Source organism: Microcaecilia unicolor, chromosome 8, assembly GCF_901765095.1.
Source record: "Microcaecilia unicolor chromosome 8, aMicUni1.1, whole genome shotgun sequence".
Classification (NCBI taxonomy): Eukaryota; Metazoa; Chordata; class Amphibia; order Gymnophiona; family Siphonopidae; genus Microcaecilia; species Microcaecilia unicolor.
Window position 1 is genome coordinate 97014475 of NC_044038.1, and position 22190 is coordinate 97036664.

General features: G+C 43.3%; 1 protein-coding gene across 1 annotated transcript in view; it reads left to right on the plus strand.

Moving 5' to 3' along the window:
- Positions 1–22190, plus strand: part of LOC115475651 — a 451633-nt gene that overhangs the window by 143845 nt on the left and 285598 nt on the right. Inside the window, exon 6 of the mRNA XM_030211552.1 lies at positions 11770–11820. Coding sequence (XP_030067412.1) covers positions 11770–11820 — 51 coding nt within the window. The remainder of the gene's footprint in view (positions 1–11769; positions 11821–22190) is intronic.

The window sequence follows — 22190 nt, forward strand, 5'->3', positions numbered from 1 at the left end:
CCAGCGGCCCAATCGATTCTCTTGCTGGCTTCCTGCTTTTAATATACCGAAAAAATTTTTACTATGTTTTTTTGCCTCTAATTTTATCTTTTTTTCGTAATCCCTCTTGGCCTTCCTTATCTGTGCCTTGCATTTATTTTGACACTCCTTATGTTGCTTCTTGTTATTTTCAGACGGTTCCTTCTTCCATTTTCTGAAGGCATTTCTTTTAGCCCTAATAGCTTCCTTCACCTCACTTTTCAACCACGTCGGCTGTCTTTTGGACTTCCGTCTTTCTTTTGTAATTCGCGGAATATGTTTGGCTTGGGCCCTAGGATGGTAGTTTTGAACAGCATCCATGCCTGTTGTAAGTTTTTACCCTCTCAGTTGCCCCTCTAAGCTTTTTTTTTACCGTTCTTCTCATTCTATCATAATCTCCTGTTTTAAAGTTAAACGCTAACGTATTTGATTTCCTATGTATAGTTACTTCAAGGTTGATATCAAAACTGTTCATATTATGATCACTGTTATCAAGCGGCCCCAGTACCATAACATCCCTCACCAGATCATGCGCTCCACTAAGGACCAAGTCTAGAATTTTTCCTTCTCTCGTCGGTTCCTGCACCAACTACTCCATAAAGCTGTCCTTGATTTCATCAAGGAATTGTACCTCTCTAGCGTGTCCCAATGTTACATTTACCCAGTCTATATTTGGGTAATTGAAGTCACCAATTATTATCACATTGCCCATTTTGTTTGCGTCTCTGATTTCTTTTATCGTTTCTGTGTCTACCTGCTCATCCTGGCGAGGTGGACAGTAGTACACTCCTATCACCGTCCTTTTCCCTTTTATACAAGGAATTTCAACCCACAATGAGTCAAAGGTGTGATTTCTGTCCTGCTGAATTTGTAATCTATCTGAGTCAAGGCTCTCATTCAGAAGCGTAGCTAGGTGGGGCGCAGGGGGAGCGGTCGCTCCCCCAAACAGATTTTTGAAAAAATGGCGCCTATGCGCCAAGTGCCACTGCCAGTAACTTTGCCTGCCGCCTGGTCTTGCATCTTTCTTCCTGTTTCTTCTGCTGCCTGCTGTCTGCTGTCTCCCGTCATCATTTTTACTGCCCTGAAGAGTTCTCCCACGGCACCGGCGATTTCACAGTCAGCCTACTGCCAGCATCGGGGCTTTCTCTTCAGGAGAAGCCCCAACGCTGACAGAAGGCTGACTGAATCACCGGTGCTGAGAGAGAACTCTTCAGGGCAGTAAAAATGACGACGGGAGACAGCAGGCAGCAGAAGAAACAGGAAGAAAGATGCAAGACTCCGGAGGGAGAGCTGCCCAAGGAGGTTTAATAGACCAGTGGAAGTGAGCCTTTCTAGTCCAGCAAGGAAGCCAACTTGGTTAATGTGTTTATAAGCTGTTTATGAGCTGCTGCATCCACTTTGTCATTCTTTATTGTTGATCTGTAACAAGGATAAAGCTGTTTCTGTTAATAGGCAGTGCATTAAAAGCTGGAGGAGAAAAGAAATAAAACGGCTTCAAAAATTATTGCAGCTGGTAGAAACAGCAATTATAAACTCTGTAGTGTGTGCTCATTTTTCTTCACTGTTCTTCTATTCAATATATATGACCAAGATTTAAATGAGGATATCCTGTTTCTTGATGAGTTTATCTTAACTGTTGTTGTACTGTGCCTTGGGAAGCTGGTGTTATAAAGGTGATAGAATATATTGAAAAATGGAAGTAGAATTAAACTCACCTTTCATTGGGGCACATGGAATCACATTTTAACGTCATCTCATTTGTAGAAATTTTACATTTTAGATACACAAATGGATTATTCTGCTTTTAGGCATGTTTCAGGGACAAGTGGTTTTATAGGTCAAAATAAAAATAAATATTTTTTTAATGCAGAGCTCTTTTGTTTAAACATAACTAAATGGGCTATAAGCCCTTAATGCAGTCTATTGGCTTTCTAATATTTATTTATTTATAACATTTGTATCCCACATTTTCCCACCTATTTGCAGGCTCAGTGTGGCTTACATATTCTGTTTTAGTGGTCTTTACCAGGAGAAAAAAAATCTCTGCACGAATATAACACGTGCTAGAGTGCCTCTATAACTAGCCCCTCCAAATGACACACTGATTACGATTTACAACAAATTACTACTCTACCTATATTCTGTTCCGTTATTATACTTTTTCTGTGTACATCCATATACTGCACAAATTGACATGTTTGAAAATATAAGTGAGATTAAATACAAATGCTACCAACAATAAAGAGTGACAACATGGATGCAGCAGCTCTTAGGTTTGCTTGCTTTGTTTTGAGAGTATGACGATGACGGCTTCACTGGGAAGGGAAAACTGAGATTGGATATGGACATAAAGGGGCACTACTGGAAAGGGGGGAGGAGATAGGGACACAGAGGGCACTATTGGAAAGGGGAGGAGGAGATAGGGACATGAAAAACGGATGAGATGGGGGACAAAGAGGTAATTTTGGAAAAGGGGAAAAATGGTAACACAGATCAGTGCCAAATAGATGTAGAGAAGGAAAGGAAGAAGACAAGAGGAGAGAGAAGAAATGGAAAGGCCAGCCTGGAAAAGAATTTGTAAGGCTGACTCATGGAACATGGAAAAAAAGACTGGAACCAGCCAAATTCCCAAACAACAAAGGTAGAAAAAACATTATTTTTATTTAATACTTTGTAAGGACTGAGATGTACCTGCTTTGTAAAATGTATATTTTTCTATGTTTATTTTGCAAAGTACAGGAGAAAATGCTTTTCTGTTTCTTTTTACCAGTATTCCACTGTTTATATATAGAGTCTGGTTTTCTTGGGCAGAGAGGGGGGGGGGGGGGGGTCTCTATTTCAATTTTTGTTCTTGTTGGAGTTTTTTTTTGTGGCTCCCTATTCTGTATTAGATTGGTAGGATGGAATGTTGTCACAGTTTGGGTTTCTGCTTGTGCTTGTGACCTGGGTTGGCCACTATTGGAAGCTGGATACTGGGCTAGATGGACCTTTGGTCTGACCCAGTATGGCTACTCATGTTATACAGATGAGGGTCTGTTCATGTTCTGCATGTGCGACTGAAGTGAAGAATTCTGCTAGCATGTTGTGTCTGTGTAGGAATGTGTAACAGTGCAGCTTGTTCCAGTTTCCCAATAGTAGGTATATTGGTGCTCGAAAACCCAGTGTAATATATATTGTATTGTCTTTTCATAGGTGGGTTAGGGATGTTATGGGGTGGTAAGTTTTGTGTTCTAGGGCAGCATTTCCCAAGTTGGACCTGGAGTACCCCTTTGCCAGTCAGGTTTTCAGGATATCCACATTAAATATGCATGAAATTGATTTGCATATACTGCCTCCATTATATGCAAATCTTTTTCATGCAGATTCATTGTGGATAGCCTGAAAACCTGAATGGCAAAAGTGTCTAGCCCTATTTGAAAGTGGACTCAGCCACTCTGGGGCAAGGGCCACCTTTGGTGGTCCTTGTCTACCAAAATAAAAATCCTGAAGACTAGTGGTCTCCACATCCTGTAGAGTCACCACACAAACAAAAGCCCATCTGATTTAAACAAGGTGTCTAGCAGTGGAAGGAATGTGTGTGCTATTCCTGAGGTGATGGTCACGATTTGAATATTTTTACTTTATAGTTAAGAAGACAGGTTGCCTGCTCTGGCCAGTCCAGGGACCTCTTCTGCGTCCTGCCTCCTGATGTAACTTACTGTTTCCTTGTAGGCAGGATGCAACAGAGACAGCCTGTATTAATCAGTGCCCGCCACAGTCCTTGAGCAACAACACAGACACTGCTGTGCAGAAGGAATGGATCCACAGAAGCTTAGCTAAAATTGGGTGGCAGGGGGAAGAGGGGTTGGTGGTTGAGAGGCTAGGATAGGGGAGGGCAGACTTATACGGGGTCTGTGCCAGAGCCGGTGATGGGAGGCGGGACTGGTGGTTGGGAGGCGGGAAATACTGCTGGACAGACTTATATGGTCTGTGCCCTGAAAAAGACAGGTACAAATCAAGGTAAGGTATACACATATGAGTTTATCATGGGCAGACTAGATGGACCGTGCAGGTCTTTTTCTGCTGTCATCTACTATGTTACTATGTTACTATGTTACTATGTCTAGCTGACACCAACTGGCGCCTATTTTATAAAAGTCTGCTCCCCCTGAGATCAAAACCTGGCTACGCCTCTGCTCTCATTAATATACAATGCTACCCCTCCAACCGTCCGGTCCAGCCTATCACTACGATATACTTTGTACCCCGGTATGAAAGTGTCCCACTGGTTATCCTCCTTCCACCAGGTCTCAGTAATGCTTATTATGTCCAATTTTTCATTTAGTGCAATATATTCCAACTCTCCCATCTTGTTTCTTAGACTCCTAGCATTTGCATATAGACATTTCAGAGTATGTGTGTTGTTTCTATTTGCATGATGCTTAGTGCTTGACACTATTGATTTGCCATCTTTTGTCTGATCTTTAGTTGTATTTAAGGGCACCCGGCCTACCACGGTCTCTTGTGTAACCTCACTATCCAGAAACCCTATCTTCCCTGTTTGTGAGGTATCCTTGCAAGATACCTTATCCCGAACCATGCACTGTTGTGCGACTGTCGGCCTTTCCCCCATATCTAGTTTAAAAGCTGCTCTATCTCCTTTTTGAATGCCGACGCCAGCAGCCTGGTCCCACCCTGGTTAAGATGGAGCCCATCTTTTCGGAATAGGCTCCCTCTTCCCCAGAATGTTGCCCAGTTCCTAACAAATCTAAAACTCTCCTCCCTGAACCATCGTCTCATCCACGCATTGAGACTCCAGAGTTCTGCCTGCCTCTTGGGGCCTGCGCATGGAATGAGTAGTATTTCAGAAAATTCCACCCTAGAGGATCTGGATTTGAGCTTTCTTCTAAAAGCCTAAAGTAGTGTCAGAGTTCCATCTGAATCAGTCAATCGTTCTTCCAACATTCTTTCCCAAACCTCATACCCATCCTGGTGAAAGTGCATTGCATTCATTGTATGAGCGACCATTGGCCTTTTACCTGGAGTGGACTAGGCCCTATAGACAGTCCACCCAACTTTTTATTTCTTTTGATCCCAACTGGATGAGGGTTGCCATTGGTAAAAGCACAATTTTCAACTGGCTAGTAGATTGCATATGTTTTACTTGTGCCCAAGTTGGGCTGGCTATGCAAGGTCATGTCAAGGCTCATAATGCCAGAGCCATGGTGGCATTGGTAGCCCACTTGAGATCAGCCTCTATTGAAGAGATTTGCAAGGCTGCGACTTGGTCTTGAGCAAGACACCCAATGCAGCAGCCGGTTTGGTGAGACAGTTTTGCAGAATTTGTTTGGGGTCTAGAATCCAACTCCATCCTCCTAGGCCCATTTTATTCTGTTCCAGGCATCACCTTCACAACAGTGTATATATGACTTCTTTGAACTCACTGCTGTGATTTCCTTTTGTCCTAATGTTATTGTTTTCGGTGTGCCTGGTAGCTAGGGATTCCCATATGTGAGAATTAGCTGGCCTGCTTTTCCTCAGAGAAAGTGAAGTTACTTACCTGTAGCAAGTAGCAAGCCATTTATTATCACATACCCTCCTACCTCCCCTTGGAGTTTTCTCCTTTAGCTATGTTATTGTACTAACTGGTCACGTGCTCATGAGTAGGGCAGGAAGGCACCCATGAATGCATGGTGGGAGCGCTGCCTCAAGCTTTTCAAGAAACAGCATACTGGTCAGTGTTTCCACACCGGGCTTCGTGGATGATGATGTCACTTGCATTTGAGAATAAGTGGCCAGCTGTCCTTGGAGAATACCTACCACAGGCAAGTAATTTTGCTTTTCCTTTGTTACATTGTGCATATTTATAGGATTATTCTGAGAAGGATATGGATGGGATCAGCATGACTGTTGTGATAATTCTAAAAATCATGGGGAGGGAATGGCTTAAGGCTCTAAAAGTTAATGGGGGGGTGTTGTAAGAAATTTGCTTAAGGTGCCTAATACCCTTTGTCCTACCCATTTTATATGGTTATTTTTTATTCAGTCATCAACATCCAGTACAGAATATAAAGTTACAAATACTCAGTTTGTATAAAAGCACAACTAACAAACCAACAATAGATGATCAAAAGATTAATTTTCTATTTCAGTCCCCCCAATCCTTCCAAAAACATTACCCTCCCCAAACCTTCCCCTATACAAGGATTATATTAAAATACACATCAAGAATATCATTAATCCCAGTCATGATCACTCAGTGTCCTGTCAGGACCCCATACCCACATGCTCCCAACCACTAAGCAAAGTGGCTCCACCTAGGGCCTTCATTTATAAAATATCCAAGTCGGTTAAAATGGCTGGACAAACTCTAAGAGGCAAAGTCGCCAAATAGGGATCCAAAATCTTCACAAATCTTCTTCACAGTCCAGCCTTGTAGGATTGCAGTCATCTTCTCCATCCGAAGTAACTCAAACATCTGATTGCGCCACTGAGTCACAGTGGGTGGGGCAGCATCAATTCATTGCAAAGGGATACAATGTTTTGCCATCAAACAGGCTTTATGCAAAATGAGCACTGAAAATGCCACACCTTCCACTAAGCCATCTATCATATCCAGGAGGGACCTATGAGGGAGTGCCTGTCTTTGACAGCCACACATTGTTCTCAGATGGACCCAGAAAGCAGTCCAAAATGTCTGTATTTGAGGACATTAAAACACACTGTTTATATGAGGCATTTGGAATTGAACACTTTAAACATGCCCCCTCAGTTGGATAATCCATATTTTTTGCTCTATGGGGATGAATATACATACGCAATAGAATCTTAGAATGCAATTCCCATATTTAGCACTTTCTATCCAACAGGGGCCTGTTTTTAAACTAAATAAAAGCTGGTCTAGGGACCATCTACTTACAAACGCTTCAAAAGGATGAGTCCCCAGAATCATCTTCAATCTTGTAGAATAATGACCCACAAGACCCTTTGTTACTGCAGGCAAAGGCCAACACTCATCAAAGTTTTCCTCAAAATCTCTCCTGTTGACAGTTACCAGGCTATATACATAATGACCAATAATACCAATGATTAGGGCTGATATCATAGGTTTTCTTTATCACTTCATCAGACAATAATGCGGGTTCATCCGTTCATATTCTATGCCAGTCATTCCAGGGTCAAAATCACCATTATCCACAAATAGGAAGGTATCGGGATCAATGGGAATGAAGCCCATAGCACTCTTGAAAAGCTCTCCATACTCGGTGCATTTGATGGAGGAGCACAGAAATCCCAAGCTTCAGGGGAAGCCTGCGCGCCCCTGCATGAATCAGATATGAAGGGATCCTACCTTTGCTTCTGCTGGGGGTGGATAGGGAAGGGCTGCACTAGAGGAGGATGGAAGAGCATAGTTGTTTAGCAGAGAGAAGGGTAAAGAGTACATGGGCACTAAGAAGAGTGCTGGACAATGAATGGGAGAATGTTGTAACTGTGGCATAGGAGAGTGTGGGGGCTTTGCTGGGACTGTAGGGGCTTTCCTGGAAGGGCAGAAAATGCTTAGGCTGTGGAAGAGAAAACTTAAGTAAAGTTTTTGTTACAATGAACTATGATAATTTGAACTAACCAAAAAAGCAACCCAATAAGTTTCTAAATTTCTTATGGTAACCAACTCCTTTGACCATACTGCATATATTAATTTTACTAGTGACAACTTGTCATACCCCCTAGACTCTAAGCTTAGGGTACTAGGAAGGGCATAATCAAAAGGGATGCCCAAGTTTTACTGAGGACGTCTTCGCAGGATATCCCCAGACAGGGGCGGGAAAGCCGTATTATCGAAACGAGATGGATGCCCATCTTTTGTTTCGATAATACGGTCGGGGACACCCAAATCTTGAAATTTAGGTCATCCTTAAAGATGGTCATCCCTAGACTTGGTCGTTTCTGATTTTCGGCGATAAAGAAACCGAGGACGCCCATCTCAGAAACAATCAAATCCAAGCCATTAGGTCATGGGAGGAGCCAGCAATCGTAGTGCACTGGTCCCCCTGACATGCCAGGACACCAACCGGGCACCCTAGGAGGCACTGCAGTGAACTTCAGAAATTGCTCCCAGGTGCATAACTCCCTTACCTTGTGTGCTGAGCCCCCAAAACCCACTCCCCACAACTGTACACTACTACCATAGCCCTTAGGGGTGAAGGGGGTCATCTAGATGTAGGTACAGTGGGTTTGTGGTGGGTTTTGAAGGGCTTACATTTACCACCACAAGTGATAACAGGTAGGAGGGATGGGCCTGGGTCCACCTGCCTGAAGTGCACTGCACCCACTAAAACTACTCCAGGGACCTGCATACTGCTGTCATGGAGCTGGGTATGATATTTGAGGCTGGCATAGAGGCTGGCAAAAAATATTTTTTTTTAATTTTTTTGAGGGTGGGAGGGGGTTAGTGACCACTGGGGGAGTAAGGGGAGGTCATTCCCTATTCCCTCCAGTGGTCATCTGGTCATTTAGGGTACATTTTTGTGGCTTGGTCATAAGAAAAAAAGGACCAAGTAAAGTTTTCCAAGTGTTCGTCAGGGATGCCCTTTTTTTTCCCATTATGGGTCGAGGATGCCCATGTGTTAGGCACGCCCCAGTCCCACCTTTGCTATGCCTCTAACATGCCCCCGTGAACTTTGGTTGTCCCCGTGAAGGAAAGCAGTTGGGGACGCCCAAAATCGGCTTTCGATTATACCGATTTGGGCGACCCTGTGAGAAGGATGCCCATCTTGCGATTTGTGTCGAAAGACGGTCATCCTTCTTTTTCGAAAATAAGCCTGTAGATGTACTAATTGACAGTCACTTCACATTCGAGCCTCAGTAGTGAAAAAATCCTTCAGGTCTCTTTGGAAGCTGAGGAGAATCAGATTATATTTCTCGCCAGACATCTCTAGACTGCTAATTAAATCCTCGGTTTTAACTCAGTTCGATTACTGCAATTCCATCAATGCTGGATGTGAGGAGGGTTTCCTAAAAAGGCTACAAACATCCCAAAATACTGTAGCTAGGTTTGTCCTCAAGGTATCGCATTTGATAGACCACGCCATTATTATGAAATCTGCACTGATTGCCCATTAAAGCCAGGATTATTTTTAAATTATGTATTTTTGTCTTTCAAATATTATATGGCATGACACCGGATTATATACAGCCCTTAGATTGCAACTGGCAATCAGTGGTCTATATTTGATATTTTGTTTGTGGCTCTGTAAACTTTGTCTGTTGTTTATGTACTGTTATAGCTATATGAAAACATTGAAAAACATTCCTCCCGGTGTTTAAATTTCATAGTCAGCATTACCTTCAAACACTGACTGTGGCATTTAAATGTATACGTGGATATTCAGCATATGGCTGTATCTGTATACCAGATGCCAAATATCTGGGTATAAGCCACATGCTGGCAGTTATCTGTGTACTAGTAATATTCAGAATGGCACCTGGATAATTAAATGGATAAAGTTAGGACTAAATGTTGCCACTAACCTGGTAACAGAAAACTATGCCCAGGCTCTGCCCCCAGACTACTCTAGAACTATTTGGATAGTGCCACGCTGATGTCTGGAATTTCAGCATGATCGGCTATGTGAGCAGCACATATCTGAGTATGAGCTGCTCCTACCTGGATAAGTGCCACTGAATATTGACCCTATAGTTCTTTCTTTGTTTACTTCTTCCTCTCTTAGCTCTTCTTTCAGGTTCTTGTTCATGATGAGGCTTCAAAACATCAGCAGTTACTCAGTGGTGTTCCATAAGGTTCTGTCCTCTCTCCTCACCTATTCAACCTGTTCCTGAGTCCCCTTGCCTCACTCATTCAATTCTCTGGGATTTCCTCATATTTTTACGCTGATGATATCATTCTGGTTTTTCTCACTAATCCTTTCTTTCCTTAAAAATTTTTTTTAATCATTTTACTTAATTACATTCACATTTATCACGTAAATGTAAGGAAAAACAGAAATTAATATACGGAAAAAGAAAAAAACATTTTCTCTCAACAATATATATAATTGTCCACAATTGGGGGATCCAGGATCAGGAAAACAATCTCAAAGAAAATAAGAAAAACACCAAGGGGTTAATCTTACAAATTCATATTTTCTGAGGGAGGAAGGTTAATCGGTAATTGCAGCCGGTACAGTGGTAACTAAAGGAAGTTGCTGCAGAGGGTTCTTCATCTGTTCTTTTAACTCCACAAACTCTTGTAATTTCTTGGGTTCAACAAATAAGTAATAAGGAAATAAAACACTTACAAGGGAATCGCTCTAGGAAGGTCCCACCTCCTAGTCTGCGATTCCCTTGATATATCAGGAAATATATTTATCTTTGAACCCAAAAACCTATCAGCCATGTATCGGAAATACAATTTCAAAACATTGTTCCTATCTAAATCAAAGGCAAAAGTCACTAGTAATATAATTCTATATATAGGGTATTTTAGGAAGAGTTATCATTCTCAAGTTATTTTTCCTTAATTGGTTCTCCAGAAGTTCCACTTTTTTTACAAGAAACATGACTGTCCTTCATTACCAGATTAACTGATGTTCATAGAGAAACCATTTCCGTAATCAAAGTCTCTATTTTTATATCTTGGACTTCCACTTTGTTAGATAAGTATTGATATAATCACATATTTATTCCTGAAAAATTGTTGACATCTGAAGAAGAGAATTATTCACACTCTGCAGCACTTCCCATAGTGCGTCCATTATGACATTTTTTGGCTTCACCAGGTCCAATTTCTTCACAGAACCCACTCCAGATATCTTCGGGGGGAAGAGCTCACTCTCCAATCCCCCAGTTGGTTTATTATCTGGAGTCAATGCTACGCCAGGACCTCCTCGGATCACGTGAGAATCCTAACCCACTTCGGGCGTTTCCACTGTCGACCTTCATAGCGAAGTGTTACTGTTTCCGGGTCTTGGAGAGATCATGCCAACAGGGGGACTCAAAGTCACTCCCTCTCCACTGAGATTCGGCGATAAAGCCTTGCTGTTCCCCGAAGCAGGAACCAATATCCCCGACGTTATGACCCCGAATCTCTCCAAAGTAGACTGAGAAGTGGTGGGAACCCCAGCCGTGTTCGAGGAGGACAACACCACGGCTTTGCCTTTTTTCTTCCCCATTCTCTGGGGAGCGTGCCTACTTCTTCGGGTATTCTGGTGTAAAACGGGAACTCAACTAATGTACATTCTCCCTCGACGCCATCTTGGATCCTCCAGTTTGGGACACTCTTTGTCTGGTTTCTCCTCAGAGGCCTGTCTGATATGGGTAACCCTTCAGCATAGCCCTCTAAGTCATTGAAACATGGAAGCCCCTCCACCACTTACAAGGTGGTGTCCCTTCAGAGGGGTTTCCTTAAAATTTCTAATTAGCTAAAAAGCTTTCTCTGACCTCCTATTGCCCCAGCTCTGCCTATTTTACTTGCTAAGATGTGGGTATTTAAAAAAAGAATTTTCACGTATGTGACTTGTTAAACTTCACACATTTCTTGCTTTTTCTTAGTGTGTTCTGCAAACAGCCATAGAATTCTCCAATATCACTCACATATTATGGCCCATCTGTGTCCTTAGTGAGGTTTTCCATGGTTTATGATGCTGCAAGAAACCTGTGCATTAACAGGTGGTTGGATGGAATGGGACAGTCTTGCAGATACTGGCTTCTACCAGTTATACAAAGAACGAAGATGATAAAAGTTTTAAACAGTTAACATATCTGCTTTATTTTCAGGATGGCAATGGGGAGTCACCACTGGAAAACCTTCTACTGTAGAGATTCCAGGTGAGTAGTAAATCCTAAAACAGGCAAAGCTGTATTAACATCAGGAACAATACTTGTGTGCATACAGAACTGCACTTTCTATTGCACTTGGTAAAACAGGATAGAAACAAATTCACAGTACACATATAGACGTAAAGGACAAAGATGTAAGCAGTATATGCTGGATATAAAAGCTTGTATTTTGGTGGAAAAACAAAGTCGATGTTGCATAGGGCTGCCATGCTAACATACAAGACACCCTAAATAAAAGCAGGCTTTGAACAATAGACAAAATTTGCCATAGCGCACAAGAGAGACATACTATGTTCAGAAACTAACAGAGCTGGTCTTCCTGTATTAGTTAACTGTACAACTTAAAGCCCACAGACCACCCCCCTTCCTGGAACCAAAGAAGGAAAATATCTATTTCTGACACATGGACCAGCACTAGGGGCCCAAGCAGAGCAAACACCTTTTAGATTATTGAAAAGATAGTCATAGCAAGTGGCAAGGTAATTTCTACTTGTAGCACATATTGGATGAATCAGCATTGCATGGAATCCTAAACTGCACATACAGTGAGTAGAAGAAACTCATGGATTCTTAGAACAGTGGTCAGAAGGATACTCTAGGGCTACTCTTGCATAACTCAGTATTGATCTGGGAAGTCCAGCTAAAGGAACAATGATGATAGCTACAGAGGCACTGGTAGCACTGCATGTTCCCAGTCAAGCAGTGACTATAATATAAGAAGGGCATCAACTTTTAGGCACCAAGAACACACGCAGATGACCAGAATACTAGCATATACATGCATAAATGCCAATATTCTGGCTATGAGCTGTTCTATAACATGGCACCTAAATGTGATAGCACATATTTTGAAGGTGTGTATACACATAGGTGGTGTTTGGGCAGAGCAAGGGTGATGTGTACAGTTATGCTTATAAATTATACAATAATTTAATTTACACATTTTTTTAAATCACTCTAATCATGAGCATTTACACCAGCTCTTTGGCTGGTGTAAGTGCTTATGCCTAAAATATAGGCATGTATTTGACCTGCTACACTAGTATTCTATATAGAATCAAACATATAAATGACAAGTGACCGACTAACTCGCAAATGCGCAGTAGAGACTTCCCTCTCTGTCCCGCCCTTGCGTCAAGACATGATGAAGTCAGAGGGCGGAACAGAGAGGGAAACGGACACTGCCGCTGCGGAGCCTGGAGACGAAGCAACATTGCTGGCGCACCACCCTCCAACCCCCCCTATCCCCGACGTCACCGCCGCTGCTACTGCCCCCCTCCCTATCGGGCCTGCTGCACTGACATGAGAGCGCCTCTCACCTCCGTGTGGAAGTGCTGCAGGCAGCAGCAGAGCGATCTGCTGCTGCCTGCAGCGCATTCACACAGAGGTGAGAGGTGCTCTCATGTCAATGCAGGGGGCCCGGCATGGTGGGGGAGGGATCGGCGACCAGGAGAGTAGCTGGGCATGGGGGGAGAGCAGGGGGGAGAGAGGAGGGTTGCTGGACATGGGGAGAGAACAGGGCAGAGAGGAGGGTTGCTGGACATGGGTGGAGGGCAGGGGAGAGAGCAAGGTTGGTGGACGGGGAGGGGGGAGGGAGCCCAAGGGAAAGAGGAGGGTTGCTGGATATGGGGGGAGGGCAGGGGAGAGAGGATGGTTGGTGGACAGTGGGAGGCCAGGGGATACAGGAGGGCTGCTGGACATGGGGGGGAGGGCAGGGGAGCGAGCAGGGTTGCTGGACATGGATCGTGGGAGGGGAGGGCAGGGCAGAGAGGAGGTTTGCAGGACATGGATGGATGGAGGTAAGAATTATTACATTTTGCAAAACACAAATCTCGCCCGTTTTAACGGGCTTAGCGGCTAGTATATATATAATAGGCTCCAAATAGGTCCCTTTACAGAATTACCTTCTTATAGTTTACAGCATCACAAAAAAAAAGTTGCATAGAACATAGAAAAGATATAGGTAGATAAAAATATGGCCTATCCAGTCTGCCTTTCTGTACCACCTACTTTCTCTATCACTCCCATAGAGATCCCAAGTACTGGTCTCAAGCTCTCTTGAATTCAGATACTGTTTTCATTTCCACCACTTCCACCTGGAGGCCATTCCACAAATTCACCACCCTTTCTATGAAGAAGTGTTTTCTCAGGTTATTTCTGAGTTTATCACCCTCATCCTATGCCTCCTCGTTCCAGAGCTTCCGTTCAATTGAAAGAGACTCATCTCCTGTGCATTTATACCATATACATATTTAAGCATCACTATCACATCTCCCCTCTCCCTCCTTTTCTCCAAACTAATCATACTGAGATCTTTAAGTCTGTTCCCATATACTTTATGACTGACCATTTTAGTATTGAATCTAAGTATCTAAGTGAAGCTTGTAGAATATCGATTTCGTTCTAACAACCAATCAAATACAAGATATCTACGTTTACAGAGATAAGTATTAAACGGAGGAAAAAGCCTCAAACGAACCGCTAGGGCACTTTTTATTAATCAACTTTAGGGAGGCCTGCGGAATCATCACTGGCAAAAAACCTCCTGGCTCGTTACTTTATTAAAGCTCTTCAAGTCACTTTTTAGACAATTTTGAAAGAAACTTAGCTTTCCAGCTGTCCAGTTGTTCGTTGTGACTACCCACGACCCTATTAATAAAGTAACGAGCCAGGAGGTTTTTTGCCAGTGATGATTCCGCAGGCCTCCCTAAAGTTGATTTATTAACAAAATGAGTGCCCTAGCAGTTCGTTTGAGGCTTTTTCCTCCATTTAATACTTATCTTTGCAAATGTAGATATCTTGTATTTGACTGACCATTTTAGTAGCCATCCTCTCTACTGACTCCATCCTGTTTATATCTTTTTGAAGGTGTGGTCTCCAGAATTGTACACAATATTCTAAACAAGGTCTCACCAGAGCCTTATACAGGGGCATCATCACATACTTTTTCCTAATAGCCATTCCTCTCCCTAGGCACCCAAGCATTCTTCTAACTTTCACCATCACCTTTTCTACCCATTTGGCCATCATAAGATCATCACATATGATCATACCCAAGTCCTGCTCCTCTTTTCATGCACAAAAGTTCTTCACTGCCTGCACTGAAATGTTCCTGCAGGCTTTTGTAAGCCAAATGTATGACCCTGCATTTTTTAGCATTAAATCTAAGCTGCCACATTCCAGGACATTTCTCTAGCTTCACTGTCCTTCCTCATGTTATCTACACCATCAGGGGTGTGTACCCTATTGCATAGGTGCCGACTCCGTGGGTGCTGTGGGTGCTCGAGCACCCCCAATATTTTACACACCAGAAGTTCCCTTCCATCCAGCCAGAATTTTAAAAGTCCCACCCTCCGAGTTCCAGGACCATCCGTCTGTCCGACCCTCCCTCCCTCCCTCCGAGTTCCAGGGCCCGCCCTCCGTCCGTCCGTCCGAATTTTAAAAGCCCTCTTCTTACCTCGTCAGTGAAAAGCGTGCACTGCAGGCTCATCGGCGCTTCAGCCTTCCCTTCTGTCTCTCGGCTCTGGTCCCGCCCTTGCGGAAACAGGAAATGAGGGCGGGACCAAAGCCGAGAGACAGAACGGAAGGCTGAAGCGCCGGCGAGCCTGCAGTGCACGCTTCTCACTGATGAGGTAAGAAGAGGGCTTTTAAAATTTGGACGGATAGATGGACAGAGGGGGGCCTTGGAACTCGAGGGCGGGGGCCTTGGAACTCGAACAGAGGGGGGCCGGCCTTGGAACTCAGAGGGAGGGGGCCCTGCCTTGGAACTCGAAGGGAGGGAGGGAAAGGACAGAGAGGGAGGGAGGGAGGCCTTGGAACTTGAAGGGAGGGAGGGAAAGGAGAGAGAGGGAGGGAGGGGGGCCTTGGAACTCGAAGGGAGGGGGGCCTTGGAACTCGAGGGGAGGAAGGGGAGGGAGGCAAAGGAAAGAAGGGAGGGAGGGAGGGCCCCTGGAACTGGGAGGGAGGAAGGGCGGGGGCGGGTGCTGGAACTGGGAGGGCAGGCAGCCAGGCGGGACTGGAACTCTGAGGGAAGGAGGAAGAGGGAGGGCTGGAACACGGAGGGATGGAGGGGGGGCCTGGAATACGGAGGGAGGGGGGATGGGAGAGGGGAGGGGGAGAGGGAGGGAGGAAGGGAGGGGGAGAGGGGGCGGGGGTGGAGAATGCACCACCTGTAAAAAAAAAATTTCAGCACCCCCAATCATTTTGAAAAGTTGGCTCCAAAGCCCTATTGCAGGTTTTGGTATCCGCAAAGAGGCAAACCTCACCACACAGCCCTTTCAGCAATATCACTTACAAAAATGTTTTTAAAAAACTAGCCCAAGAACCAAACCTTGGTGCACACCATTGGTAACATGTTTTTCCAAATCTTTACCCTCTGGGGCTCATGTTCAACAGAGAAAAATGTCTAAAAAGTGGCACAAAGCAGCATTTGAATGTTTTTCTTCACACAAACATCCAAATCAGTATTTTTGAAACCCATTTTGCAGACGTTTTTCTATGCTGTTCGTCTGCAGTATGTCTAAATCCCAATGAGGCAAGTTAAGGGCAGGATTGGGTATTCCTAAGACCTGGACGCTTTTCAGTCATACTGGATCAAAACAAAATTAGCCAGGACTAAAAGTAAGACGTTTTTCAGCTAGCCCTGTTTTTAGAACGAATGAGCCACAAAAAAGTGCCTTAAATGACCAGATAACCACTGGAGGAATAAAGGAATGACCCCCTTACTCCCCCCACTGTTCACCGGTCCCCTCCCACCTCACCCCCAAATTGTAAAAGAAACAGTACATACCAGCCTCTATGGCAGCCTCAAACATTATAGCCAGTCCTATTAGAACAGCAAGCAGTGCTGGAGTAGCCTAGTGGTCAGTGTAGTGCACTGTGGAGAAGGGGACCTAGGCTCATGATCCACCCAAACTGTTACACTTGTGGTGGAAAGTTTTATCCCCCCCCCCAAAACCCCCCAAAACCTTACAGTACTCACATATAGGTGACATCTGCAGCCATACAGGCTATTGTAGTGGTGTACATTATTTGATGGGTTTTGGAGGGTCCACTATACAATATAAGGGAGAAATGCAGAGATGTATACCTGGGACCTTTTATGTGAAGTCCACTGCAGCGCCTCCAAGGGTGAACCACCATTCTTCTCGGCTGTTTATATGGTCATACTTAGAATGCTAGCTCCTCCTACAGCCCAATGGCTTTATTTTGTATGTTTATCACTTGGACTTTTTTTTTCCGAAAATGGACCAAAAAGATAAACGCACGGAACACAAACACATCTAGTAAATAGCTATTTTTTTAAAAAAAATTCTTTTTGAAAATGGTTAAATTCCCCACTTGAATTTTGGATGTTTTGAACAAAATGTCCAAAGTTGGACTTATACATCATATCAAAAATGTCCCTCTCTGTCACCTTCCACTCAATCAGTTCCTAACCTAGTCAGTCATTGCTTTGTCCCTCTTTATTTTAGCCAGTCCTTATGAACATAGTTCTCTGAAAACTGTTCAGGGGCTATCACCCCTCCATTCCTATTTGTGTTTGTCTTCTGCAGTCCTGTTCCCAACCCTTCAGCTGTGAACATAGAACAGACATTTTTGTTAATTCTTCTGTCTTATCTTTATCAGCTTCTACACACTCCTCTCCTTTAGCTTTGAGTCTCACAATGCCACTTTTGCACATCCTCCTGTCACTAACATTTCTAAAAAAAAAAATGTCTTGTCCCCCCCAATTTACTGTATTGGCTGTTTTTTTTCCATTTGCATCTTTGCTTTCCTGACTACTCTACCAGCATCTCTTAGCTTTTCCAGATATTGTCACTTGTCTTTCTCTTTTTGCATTCTCTTGTAGTTTATAAAGGATAACCTCTTGTTCCTTACCTTTTCAGCTACTACTTTTGAGAACCAAAGTGGCCTCCTTTTCCTATTACTTTTATTTACTTTCCTTACAAAAATGTGTGTTACCCTTACAATAGCTCCTTTCAGTTTTATCCACTGCTTTCCAGCTTCTTCCAGATGTTCCCATCCAGTCAACAATTCCTCAAGATCTAAAACCTTATTTCCCATACTTTGGGCATTAGTGTATACTGCTTTCTAGGCATTGCCCCTTTTTTTCCATTTGTGTAGAGGTACTTAATGCTTCACTTACCTGAGGGCTTGAACTTACCTCAGGGTTTTGATCGCCCTGCCCCATCAATTCTAGTTTAAAGCCATCTTCAGTATGTTAATTAGTCTGCTGCTGAAGACCCTTCTTCCCTTCCTTGATAGATAGACACCATCTCTGCTCAGCAGCCCTTGGAAAAGTATTCCATGATCCAGGAAGTCAAAATGCTCTTGATGACACCATCTGCACAGCCACATATTCATCTTCAGGATGAGAGCTTCTTAGCCTTGGTCTTTACCCTCAACAGGGAGGAATAACACCACCTGTGCAGAAGAACTATTTAACGGAATCTTATATAGTCAGTTCTCGGTGAACCTCCTGACTGGTGAAGTGGATCCATGGGGGCTACAGAACAATTTTGTTTTGTATTATGATGAGTCCAGATGGTGTAGGGAGGGGAGAGACAGTATATTTCCAAGTCCCTACCAAACTATCCATATGGAAAACTCATTTTCACTGTTTGAGGGGAGGGAGAAGGTGAGAGAAGAAAAACCTATTTCCAAGACCTTTCACAACTACCTACTCTGTGATCACATTTCCTTGCTGTGAGGGTTTTGGTAACTAAGTTTACAGCAGACATTAGTGTGTAAGTAAATGTCACCTTACTGAATAAAACCAGAGTCAAAGAGTTGGAGAGCAATTTTATAACAGTGCACCTTTATTTAGCCACCTGTTCTATAAAGGAAAATAGGCACTTACTTTCTGTATAAAATACTATCATAACTAGGTATATACATGTGTATACAGTTGGGCGTGAGCACTTACACTTGTCATAGAGCTGGTGTAAGTGCTCACAACAAACGTAAAGGCAGAGATATTATAAAATACTGTATAGTACCCATGCATGTGTGACTCCAGCCTATTCTTGGCCCAGACTTCACCAAGATGTATGCCTATCTGTAATCTGCATTCCATTTATAGTATGTACGCATTAACAGACTAGCAATGGAATGATTTTTGGCATTCACAGGCATATGTGCACACATATTTATTTGGATTTGCTTATACTTTTTCCAGTAGTAGCTCAAGGTGAGTCACATTCAGGTATACTGGGTATATAAATACAGTGCAATCCACTTAAGTGCAAGGGTCTGGGACCAAAGAAATGCATGCAGTTAACCGAAGCGTGCACTTAACCGTTGTGACCCAAAGAAGCGTGACATCTGATAAACATATGTACAGTACTGTTTATTATTTTTATTTATTTTTATTTTTGTTACATTTGTACCCTGCGCTTTCCCACTCATGTCAGACTCAATTATATGTACAGTATTCAGTCTCCATTAACTGACATTAGGCTTACGTGAAGTAATCAGTTATAGTCCTCTGTACACTAATGGGTCTGTCAGTTCCATAGACTACGTCTGCCAGATGGTAAAAACTGTCATAGCACTGACATCCAGTGGCCTCCAGATAGGCCCGCACGGTGTTGAGACTCTCCAGCGCTTTTGCAAAAGTGACAGGTAGAGGTTGATGAATTTCGTCAGCACGTGCCTCGCTGCTCATTTCATCCTCTGTTTCATCATCAGCCATTGTTGCCTGCTTGTAGGCGCATATCTCGACATCAGTGCTGTCTTCAGCTGTTTGTAGATCATAATTTATCATAATGTATTTATAAATGACCTAGAGATGGGAATAACTAGTGAGGTAATTAAATTCGCCGATGACACAAAATTATTCAGGGTCGTCAAGTCGCAGGAGGAATGTGAACGATTACAGGAGGACCTTGCAAGACTGGGAGAATGGGCGTGCAAGTGGCAGATGAAGTTCAATGTTGACAAGTGCAAAGTGATGCATGTGGGTAAGAGGAACCCGAATTATAGCTACGTCTTGCAAGGTTCCGCGTTAGGAGTTACGGATCAAGAAAGGGATCTGGGTGTCGTCGTCGATGATACGCTGAAACCTTCTGCTCAGTGTGCTGCTGCGGCTAGGAAAGCGAATAGAATGTTGGGTGTTATTAGGAAGGGTATGGAGTCCAGGTGTGCGGATGTTATAATGCCGTTGTATCGCTCCATGGTGCGACCGCACCTGGAGTATTGTGTTCAGTACTGGTCTCCGTATCTCAAAAAAGATATAGTAGAATTGGAAAAGGTACAGCGAAGGGCGACGAAAATGATAGTGGGGATGGGACGACTTTCCTATGAAGAGAGGCTGAGAAGGCTAGGGCTTTTCAGCTTGGAGAAGAGACGGCTGAGGGGAGATATGATAGAAGTGTATAAAATAATGAGTGGAATGGATCGGGTGGATGTGAAGCGACTGTTCACGCTATCCAAAAATACTAGGACTAGAGGGCATGAGTTGAAGCTACAGTGTGGTAAATTTAAAACGAATCGGAGAAAATTTTTCTTCACCCAACGTGTAATTAGACTCTGGAATTCGTTGCCGGAGAACGTGGTACGGGCGGTTAGCTTGACGGAGTTTAAAAAGGGGTTAGATAGATTCCTAAAGGACAAGTCCATAGACCGCTATTAAATGGACTTGGAAAAATTCCGCATTTTTAGGTATAACTTGTCTGGAATGTTTTTACGTTTGGGGAGCGTGCCAGGTGCCCTTGACCTGGATTGGCCACTGTCGGTGACAGGATGCTGGGCTAGATGGACCTTTGGTCTTTCCCAGTATGGCACTACTTATGTACTTATGTACTTATAATCAACAGCTACATAGCGATGAAACTCCTCTTCAGTAACACTGGCTGGGATGTCAATAACCTGTCCATCTGACACGTTTGCAACATCTACATCTGTTTCATCCTTCTCCACATCCTTAACAAAGCTTGCCCACTTGTAGCACTTCACAATGGTTGCCTGTGTAACATGATTCCAGGCTTCTCTCTGAATATGTAGGGAATCCAAGAGTGATAGATTATGAGCCAGTTCAACAGCATGTTTAACCTTGCCAGTCTGGTTATCCATAACACTCATCAGACGACGTAGCACAAGAGCTCAATAATGTTGTTTGAAATTGGCTATTATGCCCTGATCCATAGGTTGGATCAGAGAGGTAGTGTTTGGTGGCAGGAAGACCACCTTGACATTAGACAGCCTGACATCATCCCTATGTGCAGCACAATTGTCACAAAGCAACAAAATCTGATGCCTTTGTGCCTGCATTCTAGTGTCCAATTCCCCAGTCATCAATGAATTTGCATTAGCCTCGTATGACACAGGAAGTCGCTTAACTTTCTTGAAGCAACGGGGCTGTTTGCTTTTTCCAATGATGAGGGGTTCCAACTTCTCACTCCCATCCATATTGCAGCAAAGGAGGATCGTCAGTTGGTCCTTCGACATTTTACCTCCAGTAGTTTCGACATGTTTGAATGCAAGTGTTCCATCAGGAATCGCTCGCCAGTAGAGACCATTTTCATCAACATTGAAAATGTCATGAGGTGCAAACTCATTCAAGATGGTAGGAAGAACTGAAACAACCCAATTTTCAGCACCAAAGTCATTAGCGTCTTGTTTCTCACCATGCTGTTTCTTGAATTTTATGTTGTTTCTCTCCTTCCATCTTTCCAACCATTCAACAGTGGCTTTGAATTCAGTTAGTCCAAGACTTTCAACTTCTATTCGTTCAACCAGTGTTAAAGTCTTATAGTTCCACCGCGATGACGACTCCAGTGTACGCTCTAACAACATTCTTTCGCTTATTTTGCCTGTGGCAGTTAAAGGGGCAGTAAATTTGAAATCTCAGTTGTCAAGTGCCAATCGGCTTCCATATTCCGTCCACGCGCTTATGCGGAGTCTTCCCTGCAGAGGAACAGTCTTAAACCATGCATATAAGCAAATCTTGCACTTATCAGCGGTGCGCTAAACCGAAGTTTGTCCCCATAGAAATTGATGGTGCCAAAAACAGGACCAAAGTACGGCATGCAGTTAAACAGAGCATGTGCTTATCCGATGTGCACTTAAATGGAGTGCACTGTATATGTATATATATATTCCCATATATACAATTATTCCAATAACTTACACACATAATACATAATAGGCATGTAAATGTTAGCACCTGTCTAGTAGAATTATCCAGTGGATCTCTGACTTATGTTTGACAGAGCTTAAAGCTTTATTTTTCACACAGGCATTTAGGAGAGTATGATAGCATAGTTTCCTTTTTTTCTATAAATTTCCATTATTGAATGAGGTATAAAGGTATTGCTATTTAATGCACGTTATTCTTAACATTATCTGAAGCAAGC